General features: G+C 39.1%; 1 protein-coding gene across 1 annotated transcript in view; it reads left to right on the top strand.

Annotated features, from left to right (window-relative positions):
- Window positions 1–12,392, top strand: part of LOC111865690 — a gene marked incomplete in the record, with an annotated part of 45,424 nt that overhangs the window by 19,441 nt on the left and 13,591 nt on the right. The window contains 6 exon segments of the mRNA XM_023853911.2: window positions 1,945–2,085; window positions 3,433–3,598; window positions 5,413–5,779; window positions 8,924–9,123; window positions 9,245–9,504; window positions 12,122–12,271. Coding sequence (XP_023709679.2) covers window positions 1,945–2,085; window positions 3,433–3,598; window positions 5,413–5,779; window positions 8,924–9,123; window positions 9,245–9,504; window positions 12,122–12,271 — 1,284 coding nt within the window.

Genomic DNA, 12,392 nt, shown 5'->3' with positions numbered 1-12,392 from the left:
CTAATACAAGGAAGGAAATTTGATCGAATTTTATAAATTTCTGAAATCTGAGCAATTTCCAAATTTAAAGAAATTTGCTTGTAAATTTATCTCCATTTTTGGGACGACATATCTGTGTGAACAAACTTTTTCCCAGATGGACTACATAAAGTTGAAATACATGGCAAATTTATCCGATGAACATTTAAAGTCGCTACTTGTGATTAGCGTTTCAAAATTTGAACCTCAATTTAATCAGATTTTAAGAATGCAAAAAGAGTTCCATCATTCACATTAATTGTTTTATTATAATTTATGATGAAAATATGAGCATTTGCTGCTACTGTCTGTTGTCATTAATATACGATAATTTATTCTCACATACTTTGTATTTAGTTTATGAAATTCTGTGCTTTCAATAAAACTCATATACCTAGAGTTATTAGTTTCTCATTTTATCCGGCCCGTGGAAAGTGCTGAATTACCTAATGTGGCACGCGGTTCAAAAAGTTTGGAGACCCCTGCTTTACATGCATGTGCTTCCTAAGTGTACACTGTATGCTTTTGTTCTGGTTACACTGGATGTTGAATTAACCTTTATTATTATTATTGGTCTTATTTTATTGTTCTCTCCTGTTAATGTTAACTTTAATTTTTCTTGGAATTATTTTTAATCTATTGTCATTATGTAGACTCTCAAATTTTGTATTTGTTTTTTAGTTATTTTTATGTAGTTCTATGTACTCATGCTAACCTTGTAATTGGCTTCTGTGCTGTTAAGTTGCACACAAATAAACATGAATTGAATTGAATTGAATTAGGATATTGAGCTGACACACGAATAAATAAGAATTAGTTGGGTTATTATTATTATTAACTTCTATGTTTGTATGTATGTGTATTGTCCTTTGTCATCACATAATGGAATAACCATTCAAAATGTACTTATTTTATTTTTCTCGCCTGTTAGTTAGTTATTAGAGAGGGTGGGTTTCCCCATGCACTTAGACCTGTAGTGGTCCATTGTGCTTCCCTCTATGATTTCTACCAGCCTCTATATCCTACCGGTACTGGTGCTTACCATCCGTCCCGNTTTTTCTCGCCTGTTAATGCTAACTTTAATTTTTCTTGGAATTATTATTAATTTATTAATAATTATTATTATTAGTAATATTAATTTAGTCAGTATAGTGAGTGGCTATGGGCTGGACAACCAAAGGGTCGGAGTTTGAGTCCTGATGGGGGCAGTTATTTGCACTTCTCAATGTCGTGACCTGCTCTGGGGTCCACCTAGCCTCCTATCTAATGACTACCAGGGGTAACTAGTGCTGAGGTCAAGAAAACGTGGGTCTATACATTCATTCCCCCATATATCTTCATAGCGACTGTCTGTGGTCTAGTGGTCAGCGTTCCTGGCTAGAGATCCAGAGGTCCGCGTTCAATTCCCGGCGCTACCAGATTTCTTTGGAGAAGTAGTGGGTCTGGAACGGGGTGCACTCAGCCTTGTGATGATAATTGAGGAGCTATTTCAAGGAAATAGCGGCTCCGGTCTAGAAAACCGAAATTAACGGCCGTGGGGATTTGTTGCACTGACCAAACGACACCCTCTATCCGAAAAAGTTGGCACTAACTTAACCAACAAGCGGCGGTCGCTCGGTCAGTATAGTTCACTTTGGAGAATATATCTTCATAGCATAGTGCTTAATTAGTTAATCACAAGGAAGTTATCCCTTGTAGCCTTTTAGAAAATTGCTGAAATTGTGGAGGTGCTTGTTATCTCCATCTTCAGAGTTTCTGCCCTTCCTCATATGCTCTGAAGATGAAGGTAGAAGATTCCTTCTAAACATTAGTAACTTTTATCACACTACATGTCATCATATCGCACAAGACGGTAACCTTATTCACTGCTGTGAGAATCTCAGATCTCACATTATACATATTACCTGATTGTTCCAACTGTTTCAGATTATGATAACAAAGGCTGACAATTCTGACATGAGTGTGGACTTTGGTGTGTTGCCAGAGGAATGTGCAAAGGAAATAAGCTTGAAATTCCATAACCGTGGTGCTGCAAGTATTCCTCTTAAACTTGTTACTGTTCATCAGGTAATCACAATTGTTGTCCTTCTTTCCTAAAACGTTGGTTGCAATTTTTTTCTGTGATATTATAGTTGTTTCAATCTTGGCGTCCAGTAATGTATCTGGTAACCCTTAAAGCTCAGAACACATTTTTTCTCTACAAACGAAACTTCTTGGAGCTTTTTCTTCACATTAGGTGTAATTTCAGAGAAGACTGAATCCATTTAGACCCACAAGAGTGGTTCAGGTTTTACCTGGACTTCATTTTTTCCTGAAGACATGGGAACTAGAAAAATAAAACTTCTGTGAACAAAATATGGCATGATTGTACTCTGTTGATTGGGCCAAACTGAGTAGACTTTTTTGCTTCAGGAAGGAGAAACGAGTCCAGTATCCAAAACATTTTAAATAAAACAGGATGATGGATAATGTCAAAAAAAGCAGTCATTTTACTGCACTCACTGTCTGGTAGGCGGTTATATGCCCCATTTCTATGCGTTAGAGCTAGTGCAAGATGGCATCAGACCTTGTCACTTTTACTGCAGAACAGTGCTGTATCAAATTCTTAGTGAAAGCTGAAGTGTAATCAGCAGAATTTTTTTGTACATTAACCTTTATGAGTCGAAAGACACCGTATGGGGACTTATCATTACATGAAAATTTAGAGCTAAAGAAAAAACTATTTGAATGATTATACAAAAGGCTCTGAATCATATTGTGGCAAAATTAAAAATGCATCACAAACAGAGAACAGAAATTATTATTATTAGAGGTCCCCAATGACAAAGAAGTAGAGCTACTGCTGAAAGCAAGTTTTCCTTGGTTCCTACCCTTACATACTTCTATATTTTATTTGCTCCATTCATAGAGTGATGTCTTTTTATGACTTTTTAAAGTATGATCCCTGTAAGTAACTTAGCAATTTTACACTCACACACCATTTTACTGTTATACCCCTTTAAGTAGTGTGACAGTTATGTATATCTATGAATATTATCTTTTGTTGAGTTGTGGATTTTGTATCTGAATTTTAAACAGGTGTAAATAGATAGAATTTGTGGTTCTCACAGCTGTTGAGTTCTATGTTATGGGATATAAGACTGTGTAATCCTGTGAAAGTTATCCAGTGTTTTGGAGGAACATGTCCCTTCATGCTTAGATGCTGATATGCTTTCAAATCCACATGCATACACACATATTTTGGAACATTTTAGAATTGAGTTTTGTAATTCAATTAATTAGTCATACACAAGTCTTTGAGAGTTATTAATATTTTATAAACCTGAAAATTTTGTATGTGGTTCATTGTTGTATTATATTTCACTGTAACCATGTTGAGACTATTTCTGTAAGTTATGCTGTATAACTTTGTAGGCCCAAGACAGGCTTTCCACTTTTGTTTTATTGGACCCTGAAAAGCAAAAGAATAAGAACATGGCTGAAAGTGAAGTTTCAAGGGAACTGACATTCACTTTAAAGACTGGGGATGAAATAAATGTGACAGTCATGTTTGCTGCTCCACCAATGAGGCTTCTAACAAGTGAGTAAAAGTATTGAATATTTAGTTGGGCTTTTGCCCTTTTGTACTTAACACTTTCCTTCACTTTCTGAATTGTGTGGTTTTTTGTTTAAATATTCACACAGTCACTTGTGTACTTGTTTTCTTGTTTTTGTCATACGTGGCCATCGTGAGGTACAGTTGTACGGTTATGTAAATTGGTACACTGTATATGCTTGAGATAGTTGTCAGTAGAATTTAAATTGAAATAAACAAACATGGTGTGAAACTTTATATTGAAGTCCTCTTGCTTTCTTCATATCATTAGAATACTTCATTAGTGTTTTGTTTTGTTATTGTACTTTGTTCTGGTTTGGTTTCCTGTTGATTTGTGTCTGAAATGTGTGATATATAAATTTTGGGTTCCATTTTTAGATAGAGACATGCATGAATTTATGTGCTTGTTGGTTTTCGTCATTGGGTCCCTCCACCAAAGTCAGTTATGTTTCAGTTTGTTGATGTGTGTGTGTGTCTGAACTGTGGGTGAATTTACGTAATGTGTGTAGTTGAGGTTGCTGCTATTGGCAGCATTAAGTTGATGTAATGTATTAAATATTTGTTTTTTTGCGTCTGTGTGGGTATTCTTCATGTGGAGTTCGTTCTTCCTAGCCAGGTAGATGTGATGTCTCTTGGGCTGTTCAGATGTTTTCCTTGTTCTTTTTTTCTGTAATATCCATTGGTCTGTATGTGTGTTCTGTGTTTAGTGTGTTGTTGAATTATCCAGAGTTGCTGTTTTTGCTATATATTGCTTGGATGTGCTGTGTGTATCTAGTGTGCAGAGTCTGTTCCAGTTGTCCAACATATCTCAGTAGACAGTCCAGGCATCTGAAGTGGTATAAGTTGTGTTTAAGCAAAAATTGTTCAAATAAGTTTAAAATGTTTGGTACTGGGAGTTGTGTACTAGACATTTATTTAAACAGTTTTTATATTTACCTTCTTTCCATCCTACCCAAGCGGCCTCCGTAGTCTAGGGGTAACGTTCCCACCTAATGACTCAAGGTACGCGGGTTCAAACCCAGTGGAGGTCATGGAATTTTTAAGGGCGGAAAAATTCAGGGAACAAGTCCTCCGGGAGGGACTTTAAGCCGTGGGTCCCGTGTCATAGATTTACGGCACGTAAAAGAACCTCATGCCTCTAGGAGGCCTCTGAGCTAAATTAGGCCAAAAAGTTTCCCGCCCAAATAGTTTCCAATGCCTCCGATAGATGGGGATGTATTAGGTACCACTGCCAGAGGAGGGACTAACTATTAGATACCACTGCCAAGTAGAGGGTAGAAACCTCACTGGCAGAAAGGGGCTAAAGTATTAGGTACCACTGCCAGAGGAGGGACTAACTCGCTGACAGAAAGGGACTAACTCACTGACAGAAAGGGACTAACTATTAGATACCACTGCCAAGTAGAGGGTAGAAACCTCGCTGGCAGAAAGGGACTGATAGCGAGCACCAGTATCGGTAGGCGATGGAGACGGTAGAAATTAAAAGGGGGAAGTACAATAGACTATAAGTCGCGGTGCATGGGGAAACCCACCTCCTCAATACTGAATCACTGAATCCATCCTACCCTGTTTGGGAGAAACAGTGCGGTTGATGGATACATTTGGCTATTGTCTGTATGGAGTTGTATTTTCGCCATTTCCTCTTCACATATTAGTGCCCAATTCTGACAACCTGTGGTTCATTTCTATTTATATCCTTCACTCTTTTATTGAAATAATTTGTGTTTTCATATTTATGTATTAAATGGCGGAAATTCATACTGTATTTATATAAATGTGACTTTGTGTAATTCCTCTAGAAGCAGCACAGAAAGGATTTGTGAAGCTGTCTGGAGTACTGTCTCTGAAGCTTATTGGTATCATACAAATTGAATTGGAGAGTTTCAAATTAATTGGTAGCGTTGGTACAACAAAGTTGGGAATCTTTCGTCCAGCGATACCTATGCAGCTTGCCATCAAAGGACCTGGAAAGACTGACACATGTCATTTACCAATCAGGAATCACGGTCTTGTTCCTCTGACTCTTGACCTGCAATTATTGCCATCTGACACTGAGCCCATATCAATGACTGTTGAGCCTGGGAAGGTTGAGTTACAGCCAGGGGAGCAGGTAGAACCCATCATCAGGTTTACTTCATCCAGACCACTCAAAGAACCTGTGCAAAGGTAAGAACAGAAATTTGGAATGAATTGGCATAAAAGCTAGTTCATACCTTTGCTCTGCACACTCCTATTTCCAATGTTTTGTTTCATATAAAATTTCCAAAATTCTTGGTTGGAGTCCTATAGTCCCACCAGGATTTATGAGCCCTGGCCCCACCTGCACCTGATGTAGCAAACCCAAATGTGGTCAGAAGAATATGTCATTGGTTTCAAACCTTCATTTGAGCCTCAGATAGCAATATGTGCAGTCACAAGCATAAGTGATCAGAGCACTGACTGCTGATATGAGGGATTATTAAATTTCATTAAGGCTGTAGTGACATTTGTGTTATATTTTGTATGACTTTGAATGTATTGTGAGTTCTGAAATCATAATTTATTCACTGAAATTAGTATAGAACGAGTCCATAATACAAGGTGACACAGAAAAACGGGAACTTTTGGCAAACAAATAAAAATAGAATACATGCAACAACAAAAAATTTTATTGACAGTAATTGAACCACTACAACTTGCCTTTTAAGAAACAACAATCCAAATTATCAATTTCTGAAAATTACGTCCTGCAGATGGCTTCCTTGTCTACGTATACATTCTCCTAATCTGTTGTTCAGGTTCCCCACTGATCGCTGCAACATCTCAGCTGGGATACCACGAATTTCTTCTTCAATTCTTTGTTTCAATTCATCCAGTGTCCTTGGCCGAGTCGTGTAGACCCGACTCTTGAGGTAGCTCCACAAGAAAAAATCACAATCTGATAAATCCGGTGATCTTGGGGGCCAAGGAATGTCACCGAATCTTGAGATGACACGATTACCAAACAATTCTCGCACAGCTGCAATTGATTGCCTTGCAGTGTGCGATGTCGCACCATCCTGCTGAAACCAGGTTTCGTGAAGTTGTGGGAAATTTTTCAATGCAGGTGCAACAGAAGTTTGCAACATCTCAACATACGGATCTGAAGTGACAGTCACTGTGATCCGGTCTTCATTTTCGAAAAAGTAAGGTCCGATGACCCCGTGTGACGAAACTGCACACCATACTGTGACCTTGCTGGCGTGTAAAGGGCGTTCATGAACTTCTTTAGGGTTGTAAGATGGAAATGGGCCTCATCTGACATCCATAGCTTGTCCAGAAATTCATTGTCCTCGTTTATGTTTGTCATAATTTGCTGACAGAATTGTAATCGCAACTGGTGATCGTTCTCCTTCAGCTGTTCCACAATTTGCAGCTTGTACGGATGAAAATTTAAATCAAAACGGAGAATTCGGCGAACACTCTCTCAGGACACTCTGACTGCAGCTGCTTGCTTACGAACTGAACGCTGTGGGCTCTGTAAGACTAAAACGCGTACAGTTTCGATATTCTGCTGAGTACGAACACTTCTTGGTCGTCCTGTCAGTTTCTTTTTCAGAGCAGATCCAGTCTCTTCAAAGTTTTGAACCCAAGTTTTTATCGTGTGTTTTGAAGGAACGCGACCATGACGCCCTAATTTGAAAAAGCGATGGAACTCCCTCTGCGCACCTTCCAAACTATCGTCAGTTTTGTAAAACATTTTTATCGTGAAAGCACGCTGTCTACCGTTCCATTCCTCCATTATTACTGAATGGCGTGATTGTTTACAGCTCACAGTCCCCTTCCGTAGTGCTACGAACTGTACATGGCTGCCACTACGCACCTCAAAAGTTCCCGTTTTTCTGTGTCACCTTGTATTTATTTTAAAGCTTATATGTTGGCTGCACTTCTTATTTTGTGTGCAAGTAGAGGCACAGGGTTCCTACATGATTTTGAATTGCTTTTGATCTCGACAGGCTAGTTATAGTGTCATTGTAGCAGGGTTAACAATGGTCACTCCACTTCCCATATGAATTAAGGAAGAGCACCATGCAGTCCTATGATTTTTGAGGGTTGAAATACGGCCACACAAATGACACTGATGAAGAACAGTCACAGCACCCGTCCACATACACTTCAGACGAAAACACTGAATGAGTCCGTGCCACAATTCTGGATAATTGACACACGTGATTATTAGTGAAGTGGTGCATCATCTGTGCATCCATCATGGAATCATCCAAGAATGACTTGGGTTTCACCAAGTCTGTGCAAGATGAGTTCCAAAACAACTAACAGGAGGGGACAAGCACAACCATTTGACAATCTGTCAAGGCCTGTTGACCTGCTGATGTAACGAAGGTGATGCGTTTTTGAGATGCATTGTCACTGGGAATGAGACGTGGATGCACTGTTATCCCTCAGAAAGCAAACAAACGCCAGAGTATGGAATGGAAACATGTAACATCGCCAGTCAGAGAGAAGTTCAGAACTCAACCATCAGTGGCAGAATTGATGTTGACACTTTCTTTTGGGTGAGGAATGCACAAGGGCCAGTTTTGGAACACAACCAAGACCAGGGCATAACAGTAAACTGTGTTTTATTGTGTAATTTTTCAAGACCAGTTGAAACCAGTTATTTGAACCAAATACCAGGGACTGTTGTCAAAAGATGTTTTAGTGTTGCACAGTAATGCTCATCTGCACACTACCACCCACACCATTGAAAACCTATGCCAACTGAACTTTGAGGTGTTGAAGCATCCTCCATATAGTCCTGCTCTGGCTTCTTGTGTCCTTATCACCTTTTTGGTCCTTTCAGAGATGATCTGAGAGGCTGCAGTTTTGCCAGTGACCAAGAAGTGAAAGGTGCGGTGCCTGTGTGGATTGTCACTTGGCCAAAAATATTTTCTTCTGAGCGCATGCAGAAGCTTGCTGGCCACTGAATTAAATGTGTTGAAAAGGATGGAAATATGCAGAAAAATGATGCTATTGTTCATACTCATTATAATTGTATTGTGTAATAAATAATTAATTGCAGATACTTTCTGACTCACCCTCGTGAAATAGTTTTGGTTTTATAATACCTTTCATTTCATTTGTCTAATCATTAAAATAATAATTTAGTACTGGAAATCAATGGAGTAGCATGTGATTTATTATGCATTTTTAGATTGCTTTGGTAAAATAATTACTGGTTTTTGTCCATGCCATCTCTGGTACATGTAACAGGCTGGACAGATTTGGTACTTGGGGTAGTTAATTTAGTTGCACTTGGCTGTATTAAAATATGTAGTTTTCTGATGTTGCTAGGATGCTTCAGATAACAATGCAACCACATGGACCTGTGTATTTTGTAGAAGTGACAGGAGTAATGACTGCAACTGGCAGTCAGGAAATTAGAAAACCAAAATTTCAGCCTGAACAAGTTGTAGCTACAACCAAAGACTCGCTGTATAAAAGTGAATCTGATAAGCATCTTGGAAAGGCACTGTCTTACCAGTCATCCAAAGGTACGGTATAATTATGAAGGTGGGTCAGAGTTTGAGTACCGTCTTATTTGAAGATGTACATGGCACAGACTGAAGATATACTACATGACTGCATGAACCAATGAATATGTTGTAATTGTAGGCTGTTCAAGTGTGAAATCTGTATGCAGTAGTGGACAGTCTAAGTGTAGTTGTGAATGGCATTCCATAAAATCACAGAAGAGCAACAGCGGTGGTTCCACAGCTGGAGAAAAACTGAATGTTAGAACAACCCATCGTCAATTAGTGTGGGGCAGTGTGGCTGTTGGCAAGAGTGTCACTAAGTCATTTGCCATCCGCAGTGAAGACTGTTCCAAATTGGCTGTCTATGTTTATGTTGAAGACAAACTCCATTCTTATGAGGTATTGATTACTTTAAAAAATAATTCAGTTGTATAATTCATGCTTGAATAATATTTATGTCACAGTTTAATCTTCCTTTGATGGTTTAATGTTCTAAACTTGCATAATTAAAAAAATTATGTTCGTGTCTGCTATGTATGTGTGCATTGAAAGTATTAAAGTTTCACTGTACAGAAATTAATGCAATACATTAAAGTTTCTCATGCACATCTCCTGAATAAAGTTCTCTTATATCTTAGAAAAACGAAATATGTATATTGTCATTGCAGGGAATAAACAAAACCCTTATGTGTTGATCCTATTTTTGGGTGATTGTGCTGTGTTGCAATGGGTAATATGAGGGGCAGTCAAAAAGTTCCTGGAATGGTGGTATAGCACTCTAATGGTAGGACATACGGCAACACTTACCTAATTACCTTCAAAGTAGGACCCTTGTGCGCATACACACTTGCTCCATCTATCCTGCCATTGTTGGAAGCAGCAGTGGAAGATTTCTTTTGGAATCTTCCGGAGCTCAGCACTTGCATTCGATTTGATGTCCTCCATGGTTGCGAAATGTGTCTCCTTGAAGCCCATTTTCAGAGTAGGGAACAGCCAAAAGTCACTTGGAGCGAGATTTGCAGAGTATGGTGGTTGAGTGATGAGAGGAATGTTTTTCTCGGCCAGGAATTGCTGCACAACAAGCGATGTATGGATTGGTACGTTATTGTGATGCAGAAACCACTGTCCCTGCCACTTGTCATACCGCTTCCTCCGAACTGCATTGCGCAACCTCTGCAAAACTTGCATGTAGAAATGGCCAGTAACAGTCTGTCCAGGCGGTATGAACTCATGGTGCACCAAACTGTCGATGTCAAAGAATGCAATGAGCATCACTTTGTCTTTGGATCTGACGAGGCGTGATTTTTTGGCTGGGGAGATGACGCTGTCTGCCACTCTGATGACTGCATCTTCATCTCCGTGTCGTAGGTGAACACCAATGACAATTTTTTTGAGAAACGTAGGGTCCTGCGTACTTTTGTCAAACAGATCACCAGCGACCATCATGTGATATTCCATCTGATCCATGGTCAGCTGCCGCGGAACAAACTTCGCACTGACACGTCTCATCTTCAAATCATCAGACAAAATGGCATGAATGGATCCGTGAGAGATACCAACTTCTTGCTCCAACTCCGCGATAGTCATTCTTCGATCACATTGAATCAGTTGTCCCACTTTTCCAATCATTTCTTTGGTTTTGGTTGTCAGAGGTGTCCCGCTGCACTGGTCATCCTCTAACGTTTCCTGCCCATTCTTAAACTGGGAAAACCAGTCGTAAACTGCAGATTTCTTTTTTGCAGTATCACCGTAAACTTGCTGCAGGGTCGATTGTGTCTCTGGAGCAGATTTTCCCAATTTGCACATGAACTTTATGTTCGCACGCTGTTCGAACTGCAACATTGCGCCAAATGGCCAACACTCGCGTCTAATTCAAATGGAACAGTAATGACACTGCACACTGAAACCTGTCCAGACCTGTTGCACCTGCAAGCAGACATGCTGAGCTCCCCACCACAACAGTGTGTGTGCTATCTTATTGCATGTTCTCCATCTCCTTCTGCAGGGGAATTTCAGGAACTTTTTGACTGCCCTGCATATATCCCATTTCCATACAATACCTTAACCACAAAATAAGATCAACATCACCATCAAACTCATTCTAAAGTTTAATTTGTTGATAAAATGAGTGCCAAGTTAAAAATGTTAAAGTTTACAAGCTCATTCTCTGCCCAGATCTCTGTATAAATACAGTAGAACTTGGTTATAACGTCATCAAAGGGACCTAAAAATAGTGTCGTTATAAACGAATGTCGTAACCGAAATGGGCACTTCCACAGTAGCCTTATGTTAGTCACGTAAAAATCTACCAAAAACCGAGTTAAAATGTTGCATTTTTTAGTGAAATACGTAGTTAAGTACAGACTAACGTAACATTAACGTGGAATTGCCCAAATGTGTAATATCAAAGACATATTACAGCGCTTTTCACTGACAATACACACCGCACTAATACTGTATATTAAAGGTAGGCCTACTCACCAAATTACAGTAGATTACATCAATTGTTGTGCCTTACTGTACCTAGATACGAGTACAGTAATCAGTTATCTTCATCTGTTTCCTGTTACTTGCCCAATACACACTTTCTAAATTACGTTCAATGTCCATATCAGAGAAATTCAGGAATGAAAATGACGTTACATACGAGGTTGATGCATTTGTGCATGTCGTACTAAGCAAGGTATAAAAACAGTTGCTTTATGAGGAATTAGTTCGTACCATTGAATGTTTGACGCAATAGACAAGGTGTCGCAGAAACCGATGTTGCTATAACCAAGTTTTACTGTATATAGTTACAGTTATCATTTTGTTTAAATGTATATTTGGCATCCAGGGAATTGGACCTTACAGGGTTTCTCACTACCAGTATTAATAGCAGTAATAACAATTTTTCATAACCTTTAAAGCCTATGAGATCTTTAATGGGTAAGCACCAGAAACAAAAGTCATCTAATTGCACACTGTCCAGGTGTCTTTAGTAACCATTATATTTGGATTCATTTTTATATTACAGTTAATTGACAGTGATGGGCTTGTGATGGGAGAGAAGTGTATTACACTCCTTCCAAAGAAGAGCCATTCTTTTCGTGTCAACTTCAAGCCTCGGGAAATAGGAGCAGTATGTGGCAAACTGGTATTCATCATACAAGGCATACACCTAATAGTAAGTGAGGTTTATTTGTGTCTTTGCATTTGATTGTAATCACAGCGGCAGTAGATATATGAAGGGGGACCAAAAAATAACTGGAAACGACCTGTTGCGCGTGCATGCTTTGTAATTACGA

The sequence above is a fragment of the Cryptotermes secundus genome, unplaced genomic scaffold (genome assembly GCF_002891405.2).
Source record: "Cryptotermes secundus unplaced genomic scaffold, Csec_1.0 scaffold19, whole genome shotgun sequence".
NCBI classification, from domain to species: Eukaryota; Metazoa; Arthropoda; class Insecta; order Blattodea; family Kalotermitidae; genus Cryptotermes; species Cryptotermes secundus.
The sequence above is the reverse complement of the archived record's forward strand: the minus strand, read 5'-3'. Positions and strand labels throughout refer to the sequence as shown.